This window comes from Colletotrichum orchidophilum (genome assembly GCF_001831195.1).
Source record: "Colletotrichum orchidophilum strain IMI 309357 chromosome Unknown Scaffold_1.1, whole genome shotgun sequence".
Taxonomy (NCBI): Eukaryota; Fungi; Ascomycota; class Sordariomycetes; order Glomerellales; family Glomerellaceae; genus Colletotrichum; species Colletotrichum orchidophilum.
This window is the reverse complement of record NW_019172957.1, coordinates 254,129-278,294: the sequence shown is the minus strand read 5'-3', so window position 1 is coordinate 278,294 and position 24,166 is coordinate 254,129. Positions and strand designations below refer to the sequence as shown.

At 53.6% G+C, this 24,166-nt stretch overlaps 5 protein-coding genes across 5 annotated transcripts; 2 read left to right on the top strand and 3 right to left on the bottom strand.

Moving 5' to 3' along the window:
• Positions 1-673: 673 nt before the first annotated feature.
• On the top strand, positions 674-2,206 carry CORC01_00058 (uncharacterized protein; the record flags this gene model as incomplete). Its single annotated transcript, XM_022611716.1, has 1 exon — positions 674-2,206. One exon carries the CDS (start codon positions 674-676, stop codon positions 2,204-2,206), a length of 1,533 nt encoding a protein of 510 aa, XP_022481721.1.
• A 424-nt stretch (positions 2,207-2,630) lies between these two features.
• On the bottom strand, positions 2,631-4,528 carry CORC01_00057 (dihydroxy-acid dehydratase; the record flags this gene model as incomplete). Its single annotated transcript, XM_022611715.1, has 2 exons — positions 2,631-4,292; positions 4,409-4,528. 2 exons carry the CDS (start codon positions 4,526-4,528, stop codon positions 2,631-2,633), a joined length of 1,782 nt encoding a protein of 593 aa, XP_022481720.1.
• Positions 4,529-5,189: 661 nt separating this feature from the next.
• CORC01_00056 (uncharacterized protein) lies at positions 5,190-11,450 on the bottom strand (the record flags this gene model as incomplete). Its single annotated transcript, XM_022611714.1, has 8 exons — positions 5,190-7,100; positions 7,326-9,398; positions 9,450-9,765; positions 9,857-10,299; positions 10,428-10,578; positions 10,646-10,795; positions 10,921-11,214; positions 11,302-11,450. 8 exons carry the CDS (start codon positions 11,448-11,450, stop codon positions 5,190-5,192), a joined length of 5,487 nt encoding a protein of 1,828 aa, XP_022481719.1.
• Positions 11,451-12,779: 1,329 nt separating this feature from the next.
• CORC01_00055 (LysM domain-containing protein) lies at positions 12,780-15,535 on the top strand (the record flags this gene model as incomplete). Its single annotated transcript, XM_022611713.1, has 3 exons — positions 12,780-13,227; positions 13,323-14,392; positions 14,492-15,535. 3 exons carry the CDS (start codon positions 12,780-12,782, stop codon positions 15,533-15,535), a joined length of 2,562 nt encoding a protein of 853 aa, XP_022481718.1.
• Positions 15,536-16,305: 770 nt separating this feature from the next.
• On the bottom strand, positions 16,306-17,850 carry CORC01_00054 (uncharacterized protein; the record flags this gene model as incomplete). Its single annotated transcript, XM_022611712.1, has 1 exon — positions 16,306-17,850. One exon carries the CDS (start codon positions 17,848-17,850, stop codon positions 16,306-16,308), a length of 1,545 nt encoding a protein of 514 aa, XP_022481717.1.
• Between the last annotated feature and the right edge of the window lie 6,316 nt (positions 17,851-24,166).

Genomic DNA, 24,166 nt, shown 5'->3' with positions numbered 1-24,166 from the left:
TCATGCATTCGATAAAGCACTTGTTATCTGAGTGTAAGGATCATTCGAAGATTCGCGTTCGTCTTGACTTGTTGACGCTGCGTTCGTTCTCGTTACACGTTTTTCGGTGTCACTTCGGAACACCCGAAGTCCGGAATACCCGAAGATTGTCAGTTGAGAATCGTGCAACTATTGTTTCTAGAACCGCGGCCTCCGATCTGGGCCCTGGCAAAACACCCACACTGAATCTCGAGCTTGAGGTGAGGACAGAAAGCTCGCAACGAAGAAAGCCGATTGAGGTAGAAGAAAGGTAGAGCGACTCTGCACCACCAAACCACATTCCACAGTAACAGTAACAGTAACTCAAGCACGCAGAAGGGTGGTGTGGAGCGTGCACGCGACAATCTAGAAGCCCGCAAATCATTTCCACGTTAGGGCCTCCACCCGACAAGGTGGGTAGCATTGAAGATGAACCCACCGAGATAATGGCGAAAAAAAATAAAAAGGCGCTTCACCAGGCGCATTCGTAGAATAAAACGCCCGTCTTGGCAGCTATCCTGCGCCAAGAGACGTGAGACCCCTTTCTTGGCTAGGTTTCGTTAACCTTCCATCAACCTCCTCAGCCTCCCTCCCCCGCGACTTACACCAATTCAAGGCTGAGCCCGATATCTCGGTCAAGAAAACAGCCGCTGCCATGGATCGCTACGACGAGAAAGGCATGAGCGAGAAGACGTCTCCCGAGGGTTCCCTCGAGGCGGGCAGCGAAGGCCATCCGAGGCAGACCGGTATCATGGCCACTCTACGCCGATTCGAGGGCAGAATGGACAAGGCCCTGGGCGTCGAGTCTCATGCCATTGATCGCAAGACGGACGCCGACAAGAAGCCCGTCAAGTGGCACGAGGAACTGACCATGGCTCTGCTGTGGGCGAGTGGTACCATGGGCATCAGCTGCTTTGCCACCGGGTTCCTCGGCTGGGAGTTTGGTCTCGACCTGAAGCGTGCCATTCCCATCTTCATTTTTGGTTCCATCCTCGGCGGTGCCGTGTCTGGGTACTGTGCCACCTTTGGTGCCGCGACCGGTCTGCGTCAAATCTCCGTCTCCCGATACAGCTTTGGATGGTGGCCCAATAAGCTCATTGCCTTTCTCAACGGTCTGGAACAGCTTGGCTGGGCCTCTGTCGGCTCTATTAGTGGTGGATTGGCGCTGACTGCCGTGGCTGATGGCCGCATTTCGTTGGTCGTCGGCGTCATCATCATCGCTGTAGTCTCTCTTCTCATCAGCTTCCTCGGTCTGCGCTACATTTTGATCTACGAGCGTTACGCATGGCTCATCTACTTCATCATCTTCATGATCATCTTCGGCATGGTTGGCCCGTACGCAGACAACGTCACGCCGGCCCAGGTCACGGGTGCCGAGCTCTCTGCCAGCGCTCTCTCGCTTCTTGCCGTCGTATATGGAAGTTCCGCATCATGGGCCACCATGGTCTCCGACTACTACGTCCATTACCCAACCAATGTTTCCCGACTCAAGGTTTTCATTCTCACGACTCTTGGCATCGCTCTCCCGACCGCCTTTGGCATGACCGCCGGTGCCGTGGTGGCCAGCTCTCTGAACAATCAGGCGGCTTGGGCAGACGCCTATAAGAACGAAGGTCTTGGCTTCCTGATCCGAGATATGCTGCACCCCCGCGGTTTCGCCAAGTTCCTCCTCGTCATCTTCTCCTTCAGCGGCATCAACACCAACATCATCTCTCTGTACTCTGCGGCCATCTCGTTCCAGCAAATGGCCCGCCCGTTTGCCAGAGTCCCCCGGTTCCTGTGGACCCTCGTCTGTTTTGCTGTTGTTATTGGGCTGGCTCTGGGTGGTCGCAGCCAGCTTAACACCTATTTGCAAAACTTCCTCAGCTTATTGGGCTATTGGTGCACGAGCTACTTTGTTATCCTGCTTATGGAACACACCATCTTTAGACGTGGAGACTTTGCCAATTACGATCTCGAGGGTTGGAACGACCCGAGCCGCTTGCCTCTTGGCATCGGAGCTAGCGCTGCCTTCTTGATCGGGGTGGCCGCGTGGTGCATGGGTATGGTTGAGACATGGTTTGTGGGACCTCTTGGCGGCCTCATTGGCGAATCTGGAGGTGATATCGCCAATGAATTGACGTTCGTGGTGACTGCTGTGGTATACCTGCCTGCTCGCTACTTGGAGTTGAAGTTTTTTGGCCGATAGAGGGGGTATGCAATTTGAAGTGCATAGTTGCATTTACGCAATCTCACCAACTTGTCTATATCATCAGAAGCAATATTCTTTCACCTCTAATGAAAACCAATTATCTGAGTGCTCAACTCTACAGGGGAAATCCGCAATGGGATCAAGCGAGTCGAAACGAGTCGAAAGCACACATGAACTGCTTGGGGTTAAGCGACCATGGATGTCCACCCCCGCGTCGAGACGCTACCCCGCTGGGTGGGGGGCTATCATTTGGGGGGGGAGGGTGGAAGGGGGTCAGATCGGGAAGAAGTCCGTGACGGCTCCAGGCGGCTTGGTAAGCACCACGCGGATGGCTACTTTTTGGTGAGCTGGAGGGGCCGCGTAGACAAACTCAATGGGTACGGTGTTTGTCTTGGGAAAGATTGAATTATTACAAGTTGTTCTAGAACAAGTCGGTAACTGCACCATCTGAGGCGCTCGATACTAGATGAGCATACTTGGCAAGGGTGCCCCTTGTCACAGGAGGCCTGGGAGGCTTCCACAAGCGCAGCCTCTCCTTGATATCCTCGTCGCTCACGTTCATGCTAATCGTGCATGTCTCGGCATCGATGGCGATCATGTCGCCGTCATTGATGACGGCAATAGGCCCGCCAACGGCCGCTTCGGGGACAATGTGGCCGACGATAAAGCCGTGACTGGCGCCAGAATATCTTCCATCAGTGATGAGTGCCACGTTCTTCAGGTTGGCTCCAATCAAAGTCGCGGATGCCTTTAGCTGTTCAGGCATTCCGGGGCCACCCTTTGGTCCTTCGTAGCGAACGACGAGGACAATGTTCCTGTCCCTAGGGATGTTGCCGGCATTGAGCTCGGTGACAAGCTCGGACTCCTTGTTGAAGCAGCGTGCTTCACCTTCAAATTGGAGACCCTCCTTTCCGGTAATCTTGGCCACTGCTCCGCCAGGGGCGATATTCCCATGCAGCACAACGAGATGTCCAGCGGGCTTAATGGGGTCAGACAGGGGTCGAATGATGTCCTGTTGAGGGACCAACGATGGCCAAGAGGCAACGTTCTCTTCGAGCGTTTTCCCAGTGACGGTGAGAGTCTTTCCATTAAGGAGACCACCAGCGATGAGAAGCTTGGTGACTGATGGTACCCCGCCAACGTGGAATAGGTCTTCGATGACGTACTTGCCACTCGGCTTCAGGTTAGCGATGAAGGGAGTCTTACGAGAGACCCGCTGGAAATCTTCGAGAGTGAGAGGAACTTCGGCTGCTCTTGCCATCGCAAGGGTATGTAGGACGGAGTTGGTAGAACCTCCTAGGGCCATCGTGATGACGAGTGCGTTTTCAAAGGATTCCTTGGTGAGAATGTCCCTAGGTCGAATATTGCGACGCAAACAGACTTCAATGGCGTCGGCTACCTTTGTTGCCTCTCTCATCTTGATCGGGGAGGCTGCTGGGGTACTTGACGAGCCGGTAACGGATAGGCCGAGAGTCTCGATGATGGTTGCCAGACTATTCGCGGTATACATGCCACCGCAAGCACCGGGGCCCGGGACAGCTCCCTTTTCGATTGACGACAGAATTTCCTCGGGCTTGACAGACTCGTCGTCGGACCAGGAGCCCAGCGTACCGAACAGATAAGCGCCCTGGGCTTCGTAGCAAGTGACAATGTCGATGGGCTTCTTCAGGACCTCGCAGTACCCGCCGGCAACAGTGCCACCGTACACAATAACCGATGGACGATTATGCCTGGCGACTGCCATGACGCAGCCTGGCATGTTCTTGTCGCATCCGGGAATGGCCACAGTGGCGTCGTGAGCTTGTGCACAGGTAATGGTTTCGATGTTGTCTGCAATGAGCTCACGCGACTGCAGGGAGAATCTCATGCCTTCGTTGCCTTGGGCAATGCCATCGGACACGCCCAACGTGCTGTATTGCCAGGCGATATAGCCCTTCTTCTGGACGGCCTCCTTGACGGTCTTTCCCAAATCTAGGAGATGCATATTGCACGGGTTTCCCTCCCACCATACTGAAGCGACACCAACTTGCGGACTCTTTTGCATCATCTCTTCATTAGGGACACCCGCAGCATAAAGCATGGCCTGGAGTCGTGTTAGTCGAAGTATAGTCACACGATAGATCATTCGAGGCGAATTCTTCCCTTAGCACCAGGAAAGTCATGCTCGCGAGTAAGGAAAGTCGAATACTTGTTGAGGACCGGCTGTCCATCTTCCCAAGTTGCGTCATCTGGTGCAATGGGGAATTCGACATAACGAGGGTCTTGGTGTCCTTGTTCTTTACCGGCAGGAGGATGAACCGCGCCAAAATTTGAAGTCATTTTGTACGCTTTATAGAGGCTTGGCAAGGGGAAGAGACTGAAAGAGATGACCCGATAAGAAACGTTACAATCAGAGGAACATCAGGTTTATAATTCTGTTTAAAAAGAAGCACAAGAAAACACCAGCAGTTTCAATGGTCTCAGATCAGTTCAGCAGTTCACAGATATCCACAACATGGAGTGCGGGGTAGAAACCACCCGAGCTTCCAACGATACCACACCAGTCCGCCTCCAATCAAAGAACACTCAATATCAGTTCGTGAGGAGAAGATTGAATTTTTGATGGAGCCTCTCCACAGACAATTGACGACTAATCGCAATAGGCCGGACACCATTTGTTGGTACGGTGCGGTGGAGCAAGCCAAGCTGGCAAGTGTTGGGGAGAGAACCCCGCACCAACTCGGGGAACAGTCCGGCATCCTTTAAGGGTTCTGAAGTCCGAAGAACTTAGGAGAACACGAGGGAGCAAAGCCAACCGACGAAATTCACGAGGTTTGCATCCCGAAACTTGCTCTATGGGGTATGGCCGGAAATAAGGGGTTTGAGTGATTGCGAAACACACAGTAGAAGCGAAAGTTGCCCAAGAAATGGGTTCGACTGGCTATCTGGCGCCGTCTTTCCCCGTAATAATAATAATACTATTACTCTAATTTAATTATCACTAAAGAGGGTTTGTCCACGCAGGTAGCCCATTCCATGTCGTTTCAAAGTCCTCAATAGACTGTATGAAAGCCCGATGTTCCCTTTTGTTGTCTAGCACCGCCTGCGAATCACCCGCGACGTCCACCCACTTAGCCTTCTCTGCCGGCGTGACCCACGTAGCTGTCATCATAGGCAGAAAATTGGTAATGAGGCCGTTGGTCTTGGACTGCATGATGGTGTACTGGCCCTTCATGTAACTGAGCCACTCGGACTGGAGGTTCTGCTGCGACCATTGCTGGTATCCACCAGCGCGCCGGTTGGCGGGCAGCAGGGTCGTGTCGAGGGCGTTAAGCACGTTGCCGATTCGATCTACCTGGGTCTCCATAGTTGTCCTGATGGTCAAGTGGTTCTGGTATATGCGGGAGCCCATTGTGCTGCGCAACTTTTGGAGAATCTGCCTGGCCTCCGCGTATTTGGAAATATCTCTGGTCCAGTCTGAAAAGTCCCACGGGTTTCCGCCTGCCCAGGCTCTCGTCTTAGAAGGCGTGTTGATTGCGGACTCGAGGGCGACAAACTCGGCCTTATTGAACGTCCTTGTCGGGAACTGCGCTGCAACATGCATAATGGGGTTCCAAGCTTTTCCGACGCCACCAGTCGTGTCCTGGCCGGGCCACACGAAAGCAGGCACTTCCCATAACGCATTGACATACGTACAGAAGGAGACGGTCTGCCCCTGCTGCGCATTTGGCCTCGGGTCGGGCAGCCTAGGCTTCTTCTTGTCGAGGTGCTTGAAGAACAGGTCGATCATCTGGGCCTCCAGGACATGCTCGGTGTGATACTCGGTGTTGGCGGCGCGTGCAGTCAGGGGGCTGCCAAAGGCAAAGTCGCCGCAGTTCTTGGGATTGACCCAGCCCCAATCGGCGCCCCTCAGCTGGCCACCAGGGGGGAAGTCGTCCGCGATGTTGCATTCCGCATCACAGGCCTTGACCGGCTTATTTCCCGCTCTCGCCTCGAGCATGTGCAGTACCTCGGTTCTTGCGTGGTGGCCATGGCGACCACTTCGCTGCTGATGAACATGGAAATGCGCGGCAATGGCGTTTTCATCAATAGTGGACGTCGGCGTCAGCTCCTCCCTCTTGCGCTTTTTTGCATCTGTCCAGATGCCGCCCTCGTTGCTCTTTGCCATGGAATCGTATGCTTCCTCGCACGTGGTGCCTTTTTCACTGTCCTGAGAAGGGCAGAAGAATTTGCCGGCGGGGATGCTGAAGGCTGGGCCGTATACACCACCTCTCTTGACCAGGGACGACATGTGCGCGCCGGAGATGTCCCTCGTGCTCAGGCCGGCGCCGGAGCTGTGCATGGACTCCACATCAAGGGCCCCGTAGGCACCGGACTCGGCAGCTCGGTACCTCGACATATTCCTGGTCACGTCCTTGTCTTCGGCGCGGCCCTCGATGAGGGGGTGGCCGAGACCTCGGAGACTTCTCTTGGAAGGTATCGGGCCCAGATCGGGACAAGTGCCGCTCTTGATGACGGTTTTCTTCCACTTGTCCGTCAGGTCGACCTCACCACCAGCCCAGCCAAACACCTTGGGCGCCGTTGCTCTCGCGAATAAACGAGCGCCGACGTCGACACCGTAGGTAAAGGGGCACGATCCCGTGGTCGAGAGGCCCGCTTTGAAGCCGGTCGTTAGGCTGACCTCGCCCACGACTGCGGCGGCCGCCGGGTCAACCTCCCACTTGTCGACGAAGCGAACGCCAAACTCGGCAGCGGCCGACAGCTTGAAGGTGACATCTCCGGACGCCGTGACGCCTGCATAGAACTCGGGCTTTTGGATCCCCGAGAAGTCGCCCGTGCGATCGAGGCTTGGCTTGCTGTTATCGATGAGCTCGGGCTTATAGTCACTGGTGTCGGGCATGACTTGTCGGACCTAGAAAGAAGCATGAGCGGTTGGCAATTGGTCTTTTTTTTTTTTTTGTTGTGGGGGGGGGGGGGCGGGGGGTGGGGGGGGGGGGGGGGGGGGGGGGGGAGGATGGAGAGGGGAGTTGGGGGTGTGTGTGTGTTTTGTGTTTGTGTGGTGGGGGGGGGGGGGGGGGCATGAGCGGCAAAGAAGCAAAAAGGGGCTCGTTGCTGGGATTCGGGTTTTGCTACTCACTTCCCACTTGGCAATCTCAAGCTTGGTCTCAATCAAACCAGCCATGCCGAGGGAGGCGTCAATGCTGCCCTCAACGGTGAGCGCGGGGCCTATGGTGGCGATTCCGGGAATCTTAAACGAGGCACCGGGGAATGGCAAGTTGAGAATGACCTTCTTCCTCTCGTACCTCAGGCGGGCGAGGGCCTCGAGGGTGACTACACCGGTGACCTTGCCCTTGTTGTAGAAGGTCAAGTAGCTCTGGTCGAGGTTGAGGGGCAGGGTAAGACTCTCGACGATGAGGGTGAAGCCGAAGCTGGACTCGACCTCGATATCGAGGACGGCCTGGCCGAGGAGATGGCCGTCGTAGTTGACCCCCTCCACCGATCCTGGGCAGTTCCACGACTCGTCAAATAACTTTGCCGTGACGCTGTCGTCGTACTTGTGCGTGAACTCGCGCTTGATCTCGGGTTTCACGAGGGCCGCCAGCCACTCGAGAATGCTCTTGCCGAACCACCGCTCGTGCAGGTCCCGCAAGGCAATCTTATCAAAGTAGAAGTCATCGCGGAATTCCTCCTCGAGCCAGCGCGCTGGGTTGCCGCCGACGTCTTCAAGCGTGCGCTTAGCGAACCTCTTACGGCCGTGGACGTCTCGCTTCCGGCTGACGGACCCAGCGACAATGTTCTTCCAGTAGTCATCCTGGTTGCTGTAGTCGATGCGCATCTGGGTGTTGCCGAGGTCGCGCGGCACGCGGTGGAAATCGTAGTCAAAAGTCAAGTCGTAGACGACAGGCTCAAGGGCGGCGAGGTGGGATAGGTGACGGGGTAGGAGCTTGGTGTGGTCGCTGCCAGGGGCCGGTGTCATGCTCTTGGCGACGGCATACTTGCCCGGGCCGCAGCCCTTAGGCATCTGTAGAATAGTTCCCGGGACACCGTGGCCGAGTCCGATCTTGTGGCAGTTGCTGTCCGGTGTGTGGTCGTTGCAGACCATGCGGACCGTGTGCTCCCCCTCGGAGACCGAGTCGTTGCAGTCAAAGACGTCCCAGTGGGACCCGTCGCGCTTATCGAGCGAGACTTGGAGCGCCTCGGGCGAGACGAGGACCACGAACTGGAACGCGGCATCGTTGGGGTCATCGTCACCGCCGTCCGACGTCTTGTCCGTCTTGAGGGTGAAGTCCGTGTCAGAGCCGCCCTCGGGTGGGTGCTCGAAAAGGTTCTTGAGGTCCACGGGAAGGAAAAGGGGCTCGCCGTCCGACTCGCAGCAAAAGGTGCGGACACGAGTCAAGTGGCGGCCGCAGTTGTCGCTACCGCCAAAGTACGAGTCGGTGATCTGCACCGTTTTCATATCCGGGCAGTGGCCGTCGAAGCAGTTGCCGGGCTTACCGTACCAGGCGCAGTTCTTCCACTTTTCAACCTCCTTTTCGGGGCAGCAGTATAGCTTCCGGGTGTCAATATCCAGCTCGTCGAGAACCTCAAGCAGGACTAGACCGGTGAGGGCCGCGAGCGGGTGGGCGCGACCGACAACCCGCAAGATGATTTTGGCGACGTCGTCGAGGATGTCCAGGACGGTTCCGGAGAATGTTAAGGGCAGCTCGCCACTGTGACACTTCTCGCCAACACCGCGCCACTTGCAGATGTTCTTCTCGCCCAGGGAGCTCTCGCAGCAGTGCGCCATCTGGCCGTCCCAGCAGTCGTGGCCGCCGCCATACTTGCTCATGTGCGTCATCACCTCGTCGTCCTTGCAGTAGCCGTTGCACCACCTCGTCTCGCCTCCGCGCCAGGTGCAAGACTTGGGGTCAGGGGCGCCCGACAAGGGACAGCAGAGAGCGCTCTTCTTGTCCTTACCGCACTTCTGGTCCGTGATCTTAATCTCGCCCGCCTTGCAGTCTGTGACGCCGCAGCTCGTGATGTAGCACATCTCGTTGGTGCCCGTCCAGTTGTCGTCACCCTTGTCAATCGACTTGAAGTCGCCCAAGGGCTTGGGGTCCAGGACGGCAGCAAGAGCAGACATCTCGGCGTCGTCCTGGTCGATGGCCCAGATCAGATAGCCTCCAAGTCCGAGCTTGGCCGCGAGGTCCTTCTTCTGCTTGAAAGTTTCCTTGTCGTCAAACGACACCCACTAGTCAGTGTTCCAGGTAATGTACTTGACAACGGCCTCCTTGTCGTGGACGGGCTTGATCTTGTTGACTTTGATAACCTCCTGGATTTCGCGGTAGCTCAGGATGCCAGACTCGCCACTACAAGCTCCTTTGGTAGCGCCTCCCTTGAAGAGACAGCCGGGTTTGTTGCAGGACGGATCGGCCAGCTGGAACGCACGACCATAGAAACCGAGACCCATGTTCAGCTTCTTAGCCGGGACGTTATTTCTCCAGAAGAGGTCAAATGCGAGGCTCATCTCAGTCAGGTTGGTGTGGCCGTAGATGTGAGACCCAATCGGGTTATCACGATCCCAGACACCGTGAAGACTGTACGTATGGTTAGTCGAAGTGCGAGAAAGGTGACTGTCGGGGTTTCTGTGTACAGGAGAAGAAGAAAAGAAGAAGAAAAGGCACTTACTCGTATGACATGACGTTGACAAAGTCGGTATAGTCAATTGACTTGAGATCAAAGTGGCGCAGATACCAGAAGCTCGTCGGCGCTGTGTAGGACACAATATACTTGACCGGCTGCTTCTTATTCTCCTCCTCAAGCTCCTTAAGGAATTGAGTGAAGTTCTCACCGTCCTCGGGTACACCACCGCGATCGTCGGCGCCAGGGTACTCCCAGTCAAAGTCGACACCATCAAAGGCGTACATACAGAGGAAGGACATGAGGTTGCTAATAAACTTGGAACGGTTCGCCTTAATACTAACCATATCGCTCAACACCTTTTGCAAAGGGCCTGGGTCGTTATGCATCCATCCACCAATAGCAATAACCATCTTGAGGGCGGGGTTCTTCTTCTTAAGGTTAGTAAAGTCGGTAAACAGCTTATCGGGCAGGTTATCCATACCGACGATCTAAAGGTCCGGCATAATAAAGGCAAAAGAGAAATACAGATAAGTTAAGGAGTTAACGGGGATGTCGTCCAAGCCCTGTCTCGCGGTCAGTGGGACATACACGTTGCGAGGAAGCCTAGGAAACTTACCATATCCTGACACTTAGAGTCGTGTCTCCATGCTTCATAGTATCCAATAACGCGATTCAGTTGATCGGAAGCCTTGTCCTTGGGACCTGGCTGATCGCAGTTGGACTGGCAACCGCCAGTGGCTCCATGGTCCTCCTTGTCACAGAAGTCGCTATTTTTCACAGTAGTTAATACTGTTCTACTCCGAAGGCATCTTCATATTCTGCACGTGTACATACCTTGTCATTCCGCAGAAACCCCATTTGCCGCAACAGACATTCAGGGGACACTTCTGGCCAGGCACGGCTGCGTTCTTGCCGCACTCTGCCTTAGCATCGCAGTTAGACCAGCACACCTCATTAGGAGAGATTCCAGATGTGCCGCAGGCTCTACGATAGAGAGAAACGAACACATTAGCCAGATTCCAGAATAATAGCAAGAACAAGAAGAATCGCAAGAAAAGACATGATTCAACGAGAAAAACGACTGGCAAAAGGAGAAAAGGAGGACCTACTCCTCGCCGTAGTTGCACTGGCCAGTCTCCTTGGGACAGCAAGCCTTGTTCTTGCAAGGACGGTCGGGACCGCAGGTGTAGTCATCGCCGCCGACTACCTGTCTCCCAAATAGGGAAGAAAGCTCGGTGCGTCCTACGAGGGATACGTCGGTCTCGAGTGACGCAGGGACGATTTCGCGCCCGTCGGCGTCAACAACACGGCTGTTGTCGTGAGCAGCGACAAGACCGGGGCTGTCAGCACTGCAGACTGGCAGCTCATGGTCATAACGGTTCTTGGCCGAGTAATCAAAGGGTCTAAAATATTTCCATACCCAGTCAGCACAACATGCTCTACTAGTCTAGGTCCATGTTATCGGACATGGCTGAGGAAAGTTTACTTACGAGATGTCGGCGCGGCACGTGTTAGGGAGTTCGGGCACCACAACTGAGCTGGCGCTACCAGGCCTTGCCGTGATGGCTGCTCCAAGAGACGGGGTAATGAAAGTCGATAGAAGCACACAGCTCCACGAGAGATAGGACCAAGGTCCCATTGTTGCGTTTAGGGCTGAGTTCTTAGGAGCTGTACCCAGAAACACATAGAATGATAATCAAAAGAATGTAGTCCCCGATGAGAGAGTGAACCGGGTTGGAAAGTTGAGAAGGACAGCAAGGAAAAGAGCGTTTGCAAAGGCAAAAAACCAAGTCAGCAGGCCCAGATATCTTTAAGGGAAGCCGACTGAGAATAGAGAGAGTATTCGCAGCGTGAAGAGCGTTGCCTGGTAAGAGAGCTTACGGAGTAGATAGTGTTCTAGAGCAACCCAGCCCCACTTCCAGTCACGATCCCGGTACCAGCCAAATCTACATCCCCTTGCCCTACATGATCCGGAGGCCAGGCTGAGCCCAGGCGGCGAGGGCTTAGCTCTGATGCACTCTGCTGCCAAGCAGGGATAACAGGGGTCTGATCGTCTGATGTCAATATTAAAAGGCCATCGTCCTATTTTTTTGGTACTTTCGTCTGAAGATACCTAGTCATTGTTGCCTCTTCAGTAGAAAAGGTCCGGTCAGAGTGACATTCAATGTGATTTCGTGCTTACTGCTGCAGATTCTTGGTGCTAAAAAGCGGACCGCTCCATTAAGCTCTGCATGAACCCCGCATGGAGGCAATTTAAAGCCCCTGTCTCGGCGAGAAGGTCAACGGTCCGTTCCGGAAGTGGAAGAAAGGCCAGTTTTCTTATTGGTCGCGACCAAAATGCGGCCTTTTTTTGGGTTTTTTTTTTTTTTAAATTTTAACGACTGGGTGACGGTTGGCCTCCCTCACCTCCCTCACTTGATCACTGTGAACAAGCTTCTGTACGCCACTCTCCATGGTTTCCTCCCGTCTCACGTAAGGGTTCATGATAATCTCACCTAATCACCAGACCAGAATCATTTAGGCAGGTGTTAGCAGATTGCGTAGCCTTAGTACAGTACCTAGATATTTCTTCAACCCTAGAACATCCTAGGATGCTCTCGGGTTCTGGACCGATGATCCTTGACATGTTGAAAGTGGACTTTTGTGACCCTTTTTCTTGCATCGCGTCGGGCGGTTGCTTGGTTGTGTCTCGTCTCGTCTCAGATAGGACGACGACAAGTTAGATCGGCTGCACTTCCTAGAACCAAATTTCCCATCGGCCGTAGGCAGCTGTTCTGCATCTCCGTTGGTCTGGAGTCATTGACACTTTCTGACTTACTTATCACTCTTACGCTCGCCTGTTCCTCCTTGTGTCTGGGTAGACAAAACACTTCCTTCGTCCCTTGTTTGGATGTGCTCGTCTCGTCCCCTCCCTGTTCATTCTTTTAACTCCTGGTGAGAGAGGCAGGAAAACACGATCCATCAAATCATGGTGGCCTCCCGACGTTGTGCCCTTGGGCTCGGGGCTTTTCTGAGACTGAGCCTGAGCCTGAGCCCCAGCCCTGTCTCTGCCGTCAAGATGCTCTACGACGATAGTCTTCCCGAGGATCTCGATGCGGCATGTTCTGCGGCCCTCATGGCTGATATTGCTTGCGATCCTCTCGTGCCGGCCCTCCGCCATGACTTCTACTACCCTACTGCCACGCTGACCCGCACGTGTACCGCTGGCTGCGCTTCTGCGCTCGAGTCGTGGGAGAGCTCCGTCCGGTCTGCCTGTGGGAACGACATTGTTATTCCTGACGAGTATGACCTTAACGCATCACCGATTGTGATCCCGGCCAGCCTCCGGTACATCTATAGCTTCACGTGTCTCAAGGAGAATGATGTCTTCTGTGGGCCTGTTGCGGCATTGGCATCTTTCTTCACCAATCCTGGAGGTGAGTCTCCCGTTCCGTGAACGGGCTTCGACATGATGTGATGACCAATTTCGAAATGCGGACTTGCTAGCACACTTTCACTAACAGCTTGCCAGTTTCCGCCTTCAACTACATCAACGAACTTCCCGAGGGCGCCGTTCAGCCCGCGGATTGTGACCCGTGTCTCGCAGCCAGACTGCGCCTGCGATCTGGGTCGCCCTACTTTGACGGCCCCGTCGTGGCCAGCGAGTCCATCTACCAGACCCTGACATCCAGCTATGGCATCACGGGCAAGCCTGCTACCACATCTACCGTCGACTATTTCACCAGTCAGCCTGAACCCACCGAGTCGGTCTGCGACGGCACCATGTACCAGATACAGGGCGGTGATGATTGCTACAGCATCTCCAAGACTCAGAGTGTCGGTACGGCCTGGATGCTGTCTGACAACCACCTCGGTGCTTATTGTTACGAATTCCCGACTTCGGGTAGTCTCTGCATCACCAATACGTGCAAAACTGTCACGGTGGCAGTCAACACGACGTGCAAAGCCATCGTTACTGCTGCGAACATCACAGAGCCACAGCTGCTGGCTTGGAATCCTGTCATCAACCCGGTCTGTTCCAACCTCGACATGATGAACGGCACCACGCTTTGCATCGAACCACCCGGACCCAAGCTGCCACCCGCCCAGACGACAGGTGTTCCTCCGGTGACGCCTACCTCTGCTGCTCCGATCCCCTCCAATACCGCCATTGGATCCGACAAGCCTTACGGCCGCTGGTACAAGGTCAAGGCTAGCGACTACTGCAACCTAATCACTCTCAAGTTTGCCATTTCTCTCGAAGACTTCATGTTCCTCAACACGGGCATCAACTCTAACTACACCAACCTCTTTACCCAGGAGAGCTACTATATCAAGGCCGTCGGTGACATCAACAACTATCCCGGCCGTCCCGGATATGCCTCCGTCACCATTGACCCCAACGAGTCCTTCACCGGCGTCCCCTTCACCATGCTGCCCAACGCCACCATGACCCTGGATCCAAGACCGACCGAGCTCCCCTTGGCCCCCGGCGTCCGCGACGACTACGTCTTTTACTTCAAGGGCGATGAGTATCAATACTCGCCTGACGTGTTCGGCTACTGGAACAGCAACTGCGAGATTGCTGCGTCCAACTACAACGTCGACTTTAACAGCTTCGTCGCGTAGAACTCCCTCGCGACGAACGTCACGGACCCGGCATGCGTGTTCCAGGTCAGCCTGCGGTACTGCGGCTCCTAGGGTCTACAACCCACACAAACCACCTCCGAGGAGCCCGAGCCCACCGGGACCGGGACCGGGCCACAGCCGCCAGCGCCCACGCACGAGGGCCAGCCGGAAGACTGTGACGCCTGGCACGTCGTGATCAGCAGCGACTCGTGCCAGTCCGTCGCTGACAACGCCGGAATCTCCCTTGCGACGTTCCTCGAGTGGAACCCTGCCGTCAGCGACGACTGTACCCACAATTTCTGGCTCGGACAAGCGTACTGCACACACAGGGAGGGCCAGGGCATCAGCATCACGGCCTCGGGGTCTGCTTCGACCACCACGGCGTCGACGACGGCCAAGCCCACCGCCCCGGCTCCGACGCACACCGGCCAACCTTCCGACTGTAACAAGTGGGACGTTGTGGCAGAAGGCGATAGCTGTGGTTCCCTGGCCAGCGACAACGGCATCTCGGTCGACCAGTTCTACGCCTGGAACCCCGCTGTGTCCAAGGACTGTATTACCAACTTCTGGCTGGGGCAGGCATACTGCGTCGGCGTATCTGGGGCTGACTCCGGCGTCACGACAACGTCACCTTCTACACCCTCTACGACGGCAGCCCCGACCCCTCCCGCGCCGACACACACGGGCCAGCCGTCAGACTGCAACAAGTGGGACGTTGTGGTAAGCGGCGACAGCTGCGGATCCATGGCTTCGGACAACGGTATTACCGTAGACCAGTTCTACGCTTGGAATCCGGCCGTATCCAAGGACTACGTAACAAACTTTTGGCTGGGGCAGGCCTACTGCGTCGGCCGATCTAGTGTCGGGGGTAGCCCTACCACGACGCCGCCGATAGCAACGACAGCGAAGCCGACGCCACCCGCGCCGACACACACCGGCCAGCCGGCCAATTGTAACAAGTGGGATGTCGTGGTGAGCGGCGACGGCTGTGCGTCTATGGCCAGTGACAACGGTATCACACTTGATCAGTTTTACAACTGGAACCCTGCCGTCTCAAGGGATTGCGTAACAAACTTCTGGCTTGGCCAGGCCTACTGCGTTGGCGTTTCTAGCTAGAAACAACCATTAGGATCTTTCACATGATTTGAATGCTTCGCGGAGGTGGGGAATCCATACTTTCGCAGAGCTCCGAGTGAGAGTAATGTAAATTAATGGTTTCTTTCTGTAATTGAAGTTGTAAATTTCTCGTTCATTTTGATAACGCGTGAGAATTGTCTCAAAAGTGCCTCCAGGGTGGTTGATCCTATCACAGGTGTTCTGCTAAGTGTCTAAACGACAAACTCCCCCAAAAAGAACAATGTTCTAAAAGATCATGTTTCTCCTCATGAACAAGGACTCCGCTGGTGGTCATAATGGTCGCATGTCAGTCTAATATGGATGGACTATCAAGCAGGTAAAAAAATACAGAGTCATTAATTTCAAAGACAACCAGAAGCACTCGGCTGATGTGGCACTTGTGTAAAAAAAAGTTCTAGTTTGTCTTAAAGTCGCTCCAGAAGAGCCCGGGTGGTTGAATGACGGGCAATTACCTGCATAGTGCAACTTTTGCCCATTTTGCGTAAATTCTAGGATAAATTCGTCTTGGTGCAAACTTATGACGGAAACTTGTATTCTCTTTACTGACACCTCCTAAACCTATACTGCTTATCTTAAGCATCTGCTGAGATGACCATAAGCGGAATTCTTCGGGACGAATCTTTTAGTGATGATGAGCACACGTTCCCGCCCTCCGCGCTGCTGCGATCGCATATTCAGGCACCTATTTCTGAAAGGCATCAGACCACTTATTCTCAGATCCCTAAACAGATTTCTGGTTGCCCACCCGACTATATAGGTACAGAGTCGGGATTTCCCAGCAAGTCGTGTCCCCCCATAGGTCTATACTTAGTCCACTCGAAATCGAGCCACTCCTGCCGTCCTAGGCTTTCAAACAGACTCATGACCTCCTCGCTGGGTCTCCAGTCGCCAACCTGCCACTGCACCACCGGTGGTGTCGTTGCCGCAGCAGCAGCATCGCCGTTCTTCTGCTTTTCCTCACCACCATGCCCGGCAATGAACTTGACACCCCATCTATGGCCCTCTTTCATCGGCAAACCGTATTTCTCCTCTAGTCTCTCGTCTGAGGGTTGCCACCACACGTGCGTGAAAACCTCGGCGTCCTCGAGGTTCGGCATATTATCGCAAGTGAGAGACTTTGCGAACGCCGCAAGCAGGGGCTCGATCCGCTCCCTACAAGGCTCGGTGCGGAACATATTTGGGTCGAGTTCATACTCGTCGGCCGCGTTGTTGTCGTACTCCTTGTGTAGGGCCTCGTCCTCCTCCGTGTCGGTTTCGCGGGGGTAGTGTTCTATGGATGAGATCTGGTACCCTCCTTGATCAGAGTCGTGCGGATCCTCGCCACCGGGGCCGACAAAATACCACCGTCCGTCCGGACGGAGGGAATGGAACTCAAGCCGAAACCGCCGCATCTGTGACCACTGTTGGTCGGTTGGTGCCTCGGGACTAGGGAACAGGTCTGAAGTGACCAAAGCACGCACGTCGAACAGGCTCAGCTGCGCACCAAGCCTGCACAGGCCGACAGACACCAGGTCCTTGTCCGCAGGATGGATTAGGTTTGGCCGGGCTACGGACTGGTCATCCTTGGGGAGCCGGAAGATGGTCCAGAAGTGCAGTACGACCCTGGCCAGAGTGGCGGGGATCCTTTTCCCGCAGAGGTGCTTCTCCTGGTCCATGATAGCGGCGCCGAACTCGTGGCGGGCGTCTCGCAGAGGGCCCTCCCACGGCCAGTTATAGTGCTCGCGCATTACCCTACTCGGCATGACGGCGGGCATGGGCCGCTCCCACAACCAGGGAGCATTCCATTGTTGGACGGCCGGCAGGTGGATGAGGCACTGCAGAGGCACGAGGGGAGACAGAGGGCGTATGTCTGTCGCGAGCTCGGCGCCGCCGTACGCCCTTGACCTGATGGCCAGGCTGTTCACAAAGGGCAGATCTGGCAGTGTCTCGGGGTCGTGCAGCCGCAGGCGGCGCGAGTGATACCTGCGATGGTGGCAACGCGGCTCCTCTGGGTCAAATTCCTGCGGCTGGATTTCGAGCTCAATGGCGATACTGGCTGGCGGATCTTCGATCCCGTTGTAGGCGGCGGCAAGCTGTTCGTAATAGGCATGGATGCGCGCCGATAAGTGGGTGCTGATGGCGATGGTCTCCTCGGTAGGTTCATGGCACAGCAGTTGCTTCGGCGCATATTCATCGACGAGGAGGAGCGGCAGCGGGGGTTCGTATTCGGCAACCTCAAACTTGGCGTTTAACGCTGCCTTGAGCTTTTTGAAGATGTCGCTCTCAAAATCTGGGTCGGTCTCGCGAAGCGGCATGTTGATTGATATAATGTGATGGATCAGTGTTGGAGTTGCTCCTTTGCTTGACGAGGGTGCGGGGAATGCAGGAGGACGTGGAGTGGAGGGGGAGGAGGAAGTGATTATATATCCGGGGGGTCCCCCTGTTCGCTTCGATCCCAGTTTGCCTATTGAATGGAAAGGTCGCTCGTTAGTGGGTCCGTCTGGATGTCTAAGGCAGCACCAGTTCATTGTTGCCTCCCATGCCAGCAGGCGCACTAGAGAGACAAAAATTACGCATACTCCGGCGCGTAAATACCCTGAAGTCTCTGATTCTAGTCTCCGAGAAGCTCATAAGCGCCGGATCGGGACCGTGCGACCGGGGTGGGGACGGCCAGGTGGGGTATTGTGGCAGAGCGGGCATGGGCCAGTCCCGCCCGGCCCTTAAGCGCTCGGCCCATTCGGATGGCCGGGCCGGTGAGGGGCACCGTGATCTGAGCGGGGTTCACCTCGAAAAATATGCGGACCCATAACGACGTGCAGAGCAATACCAAGTTATCAACAGTTCTCGTGGCGTGGAAGATAAGTGACTCAAGCTTACTCACAACAATAAGGCCTGCCGTTAGCATGCGGACGTTCCTACCAAGGCTACCAATCCCAAGATTGGCAAGTTGGAGCGAAAAAGTGTATACGCACTGTCATTGGCGGTCTGCAATTGGATGAGCCCTCGTCCGTACGTCTGTCTAAGCCCCGAAAACCAAAGTCTTAAAGAGCTTAAGTCAATGCCATGACTAAGCAGGCGATTAAGGTTGTACCAAAATTAAGATTGTAAGACAGTGCCTAACTAGTAAATGCATTAATATAATGCATTATTATCCACAAGCGGATACACCTTTATGTTAACTACCTTATTCTTAATAGCTTCTTATACCAGCCTTTTATCTATAACTCTATCAAACAGCTGCATATTTAACATCACGCGCTGGCCGCGTGGGCTTCCCGACGTCCCGACTCCAGGCCTTTCCTTAGCTCCAACGACGTATTTTCCATCCATCCCGCATGAGACGCGAACTTACTTGCAAACTTCGAGATCTCCCAGCACGAGCGAACTCGATCGTCCAAACGCCTCCGGCAGAGGGCCTCAATTCAAGCTCCCTATCTGCCAGAATCTCTGCTGGAACTCTGCTGGAACTCTCCATGAATACTGAAAGCCATAAGCCCACGGGGCGTGGAATTGGCCATGGGGCTGCCTCCAACTCTGCTCGCTATGCAGCAGCAAATGCACATGTTCACGAGCATGAACAAAGGCATCATTCCGTCAATAGGCCGCGTATTCTGATGAGTCCTGAAGTTCATCTCGGGCCTGCCGCTTTTGCTTCTGCGCTTTCTTCCCCTTGAGATGAAGACTAAGAACCTCATTGATACGGCCCGTTACCCAGAGTTGAGCAAGCTTGAAATCTAGGTCAACTCTCAACGTTGCTATCACGCTGCCGAAGTCGTCTGTAACACGGAGGTGTCTACCGGCTTTCGACGGGCCTGAAAATTGATCATTTGACACAACGTGTGCCTTGCCATCGAACATTGGCGACAAGGTTCTGGATCACAGCACAGTTCAGAATGAGAAGAAGGTGGAAGTCTTGGAGAAGCATCAAGTCTCCCAAAGAAACAGCAACGTCATAATTTCGGTCATATTCTGGGGTGGGAAGTAACTGGTTTCCATCAATGCATATTCTGGTCAGTTGCACTCGTGGACGTATTTGACCGACCGATGTCATCCATCCTTTTAGTAGTTATGGTCAACTCTTGGAATACTTTGGAGGGCATTGACGGCACGGTCTTGCCTTCTTTTGTATGATATCACACTCACAATGCAGGAAGCAACACCAGGACCGCGAGTCTCAGACTGTGGCCGAGTCCATCATCGGTCAGGTCGAAGGGATGAGAGGACTAGTGGGCAAAAAAACGGGGGGACAAACGCAGAGCAACTAACTGATATTGTCGACGCGATCGAACCTTCGAGAAGAAAAGGTGACGTCAGGGCAGAAGACAACTTCGAAGATGCTGATACGGATTTAAGAGAGAACTGGGCATGTGACGATAAGCATAGCAGCGTTGAGTTCATTGCTTTAAGAGGCTCTTAGTGAGATGGTTGCAACGTCCTCTCATTTGAGAGCAGCTTCCCAGTGCATAACCAACACGTCAAGCCGGTCAAGCGAGAATGATGGCCACGAAGCCCAAAGATCCGACTTACTCCTCATCATCATCGCCTTCGGCAACAATGTTCTCTGCCCGCCCAGCCTGTATGACGCAGCGACAGCCTTGGCCATCTTCACCAAGCTCACCCACATGACCCACATGAGCATGTACTGATCCAACCCCCGGGCTGCGTGAGCAAGGCATCACAGGGGTGGGGAACTGCGGAGCGGAGCTTAATTTTTGAAAAATGAAATCACCATGTCGCCGGGACAACCAGGCTGTTGTGTATAAGGTGGGACATGAATGCCTTTGTCTAATGTCTGAGGGATGAGAATGGTCAGAGGGCTTGTCTCGGATTCTGAAATTAGAAGCGGCGAAGAAGGAAGTCTGGAGAAAGGGATCTGGTGTACTGTACTTTATCTGGAATGGAATTGGCGGTTCGTCTCTCGATTACGGCAACGGATGGAAATGTGGCCAGTCTTCGCTTCATGCCTTCTCCGTACCAAGATGATAACACCCGACCATCACCATCACCACCTAAGGTACATGTACTTAGTCCAGGTTTTCCACCCCACCCATGTCAGCCATTTACTGCCGACGAACGCGCGCAACTTGTCAATGAAGGACCGTCGTCTCTTACATAAGACGATACGTAACCCACAGTACTAGGCAGCGTGGCATATGCATGAGCGTTGGCCATCACAACGGGTACAACGCGGCTTCGCTTCGGTCGAGGCGGTGACGATAAAGATGCGCAAGGTCGTTGACCGACAGAAGAAGCACTCGCTTTAGGCGGTGGAGTGTGAGGTGCGCGTCAAGAAGCTGTGATGGTATCTTCAAGCGTTGGAAAAGTATGAGAACAAAAGAAATACACAGCGTGAGTGAATTGTGTAAGAACACCCCATATGCATTCGTCGTAACCATCTTTTTGACCCCCTATTTGCGCGCCGCGTTACCTTGCTACACACACTAGAATCTGTGGTAGGACGGCTCGACGAGGCTGCGAAACGAATGAATATGTTCAATTCGACACTACATGAGGTGCATGGGAAGGCTTGGGTAGGGAACAAGTCATGTGTACTTGAAAGCTTTGATGCGTTGGTGTCGAGACTATCGGACGCGGTTTGAGTCTTGAACCACGAAGCCGAAGCGGTAGAAGTCAGTGAGAGCCAGGATGGAAAGCGTTTGGAGGAGGAAAAGGCTGCGCGAGAGGCTGTGAGGGAGACGAGGCCGCGATACCGAAGGGCGAGGTAGAGGGCATGTGAGCATAAGCGCGAGAATTCGCGACGGCTTTGTGGTGATCTTTTATTTGTATTTGACGCTGGGGAGCATGTTTTGAAAACGGGGGCGTTGTGCTCTTTGCAATGGGTCCCGTGTCTTGTACAGTCGTAATGTATAGTGTGTGGCATAAAGTGGTCACAAACTAAATATGAGCGGAAGAGGTTGCGATGACTGGTGATGATGTACTGGCGCGTCTTGTGTGGAAACAATGGTTTCTTTCTGGCCACGTTGTATTGAGTATATATGGGCGTCGTGTCATGTGCACGAACCCGAGATGGATCTTGATCCGCATCCAAACTGCACGGATTAAATCCTATTCGACTAGCAACTATCCCTACTCCCGCAAGAACCTGTGGTAAAAGAGACATCGGTACTTTAATTAGGTACCTAGGTAACCAACACTACCAGGTTTAAAATAAGACACTTAAACTACCTATGAGACTTTTACTATTGGCCAAGTGTTTGCCTCCGTTCAAGCCGCTTGGAAAATGTCTAGAGAGCCTGGGGTCGCCTAGCTGCATCACCAAGGGGGTCAAAATGCTAAAAAGACGAGGTACATACAACACCAGGCATTCGCTGGTCGTCACCGACCCAACTACTAATCCGGCCCTCATTGGCTTATCTATGGGAGAGCGGACGGGATCCCGAGTTTTCCAGTGGGTATGGTCGTATGTGACAGAGTGTTGGTAGCTGAAAGTCTATAGAGCCCCAGGGTACAGTTGAAGACAATTTCCCGACACCCTAGCTTTGTTTCTAGCGAGGAATCGGTTGCAACAGGAGGGAATAGAGGCGGCAAAAAAATCCCAGGGGATATGACAAGACAAGTATTACCAAGATACTCGCACGCGCGCATGTGTCTGTGTGAATAGCTCTCTTTAACCTTGACATTTCACGACCAAAGAAGCGATAACACCGTTAGACCAAGCCTTGGCGGATCACTGCTGTTGATCTGAAAGGCACTAAGGGAAACTGGGTGTACCAGGTGCGAAGACGGGACTAAGTATTAATAAACTCTATCAGACGATCCAAGCAGCAGTCGCTTACATAAAGAACTTGATAGGGTGTGTCGCACATTCACTGTGGAAAAGCTGACGACCTGAGTGCGCGCTGGCCTTGGTTATGTGGATGACTGATAACCTTCTCACCGGGACGAGGCCGGCATGGTCGACTTGAGAGTGTCAAACTCGCTGCCATCGCTAGTAGATGCCGACAGACTACTAGGCAAGACTTCAAAGTGATCAATAAGACTTGCAATAATAAAATCCATAAGGAATCCTTCCTCTCAAGTCTCATCAACACGATCAATGAGAGCGGATCATCAATGCGAACGAATAGCACTGCTGGCACCGCTAACAGCGGGGCAGTATTCGATGGCCTATTTGTATGTAATGGCTCGGGAACATCTTGCTTTTCAGTTTGCGTCCCTGCCATATCATTTCATGGTGTCGCAGCGCCACATGTGGCGCCGTTCAGTATGTTGCCACCGGACTCCGCTTACCACGGAACGACCGCTCCGTACGGCAAATAAATCCGTGATCCCGCTTCAGGATTTTACTTGGCTTAATCAAGCCCCTTATTATTATATATGCCTTCCGCTCGATACCTCGCTTTTTGATACATGCCAAGGGCACCCCCGACATCTCTTCCGAGCTTCCGAAGGGATGTCCATTGTACATTAAGGATATATCAAACACTCTTCTCTGTTGTTCTCGTCAAAGTGAAACGCCGTCTTCCCGCCCTTAACTGAGGCGCTGGGTACCTTGATTGCATTCTTTCAGAGGCTCTTCTACAGTCACTGCGGACTGACTTTTCGGAACAAGTCAGAATAAGAAGGGTCCATATTCTCATGAGTTGCTGAACATGCCTCTTTAGTTATTTAGGAGGGCCCCCATCCATTCTGTAGTCTTTAGCAAATTAGAAAGGGACGGAACATCAGCACTTCTCGCCATGTTCATATTATATATAGTACCTCCACGGCAATAAGTCTTAGTTATAGTATTCGAGTTCTAAACATTTTGTTTATCACCAGTCCGCAAAAGGGGGCTGCATTCCCCCAACGTTTGACCTAATTGTGATTGTCAAATTTCGCATTAGGATGTCCAAATCAGATAATACACTTGTCCCAGTCAGCAGGCTTCAACTACACATTCACTTGTATTCAAATCGCGTTCGGGCTTGTTTAAAACCGCTGTTAGGCATTATATGTGATAGCGCGAGACGTTGAAACTCAATGTCAACAAAATGTCTGGCTACAAATCGGGGTTCTCTCTAAAGAAGTTCTCAATTCCTGTTTTTTTGACACCTAGGAAGCGAGGCCCATCGATTAGTTCGTAGTCCTCAGCACGCATGGGAATGTGGTAATAAAGAATTCGAAGCACTGGCTGCATCAATGACGCAGCTGCAGAGATCGTTTGCCGCTCAATAACGTGCAGAGAACGTTTAGTTGCCGTATTATACCGCAGAGAACAGGGCAACCACTTGGAATAGGGATTATTTTTCTTCTCAAAGCTTGCCGGGTAAATTTCTCTCCCAATCCCACGTCTTCGCTTCAGACAAACTACCGCCGACGGAGAGACACCAGTCTATGTGTCGGGAGAGCTTCCTACAGCTGAGCTCATCGGATTATCTCTTTCATCGACAATGCATATGAACATAATGTTGTAGAACAGAGGTCACGTTTGCCCCTCCCCCGGCGCTCATCATCGCTGCCGTCGGGACTCACGTCACTGCTGGATGTTTGGGAATTCCCAAGCAAAACCATACCCTGTTGCAGTAAGGTACTATTTCCAGCCTCCATCTATACAAAGTACTCTCTTCCCTTTATTACATTTGTCTCGACGGAAGAGTCGCTGGAGCTGGCGACAGGCCTTCCTAACCG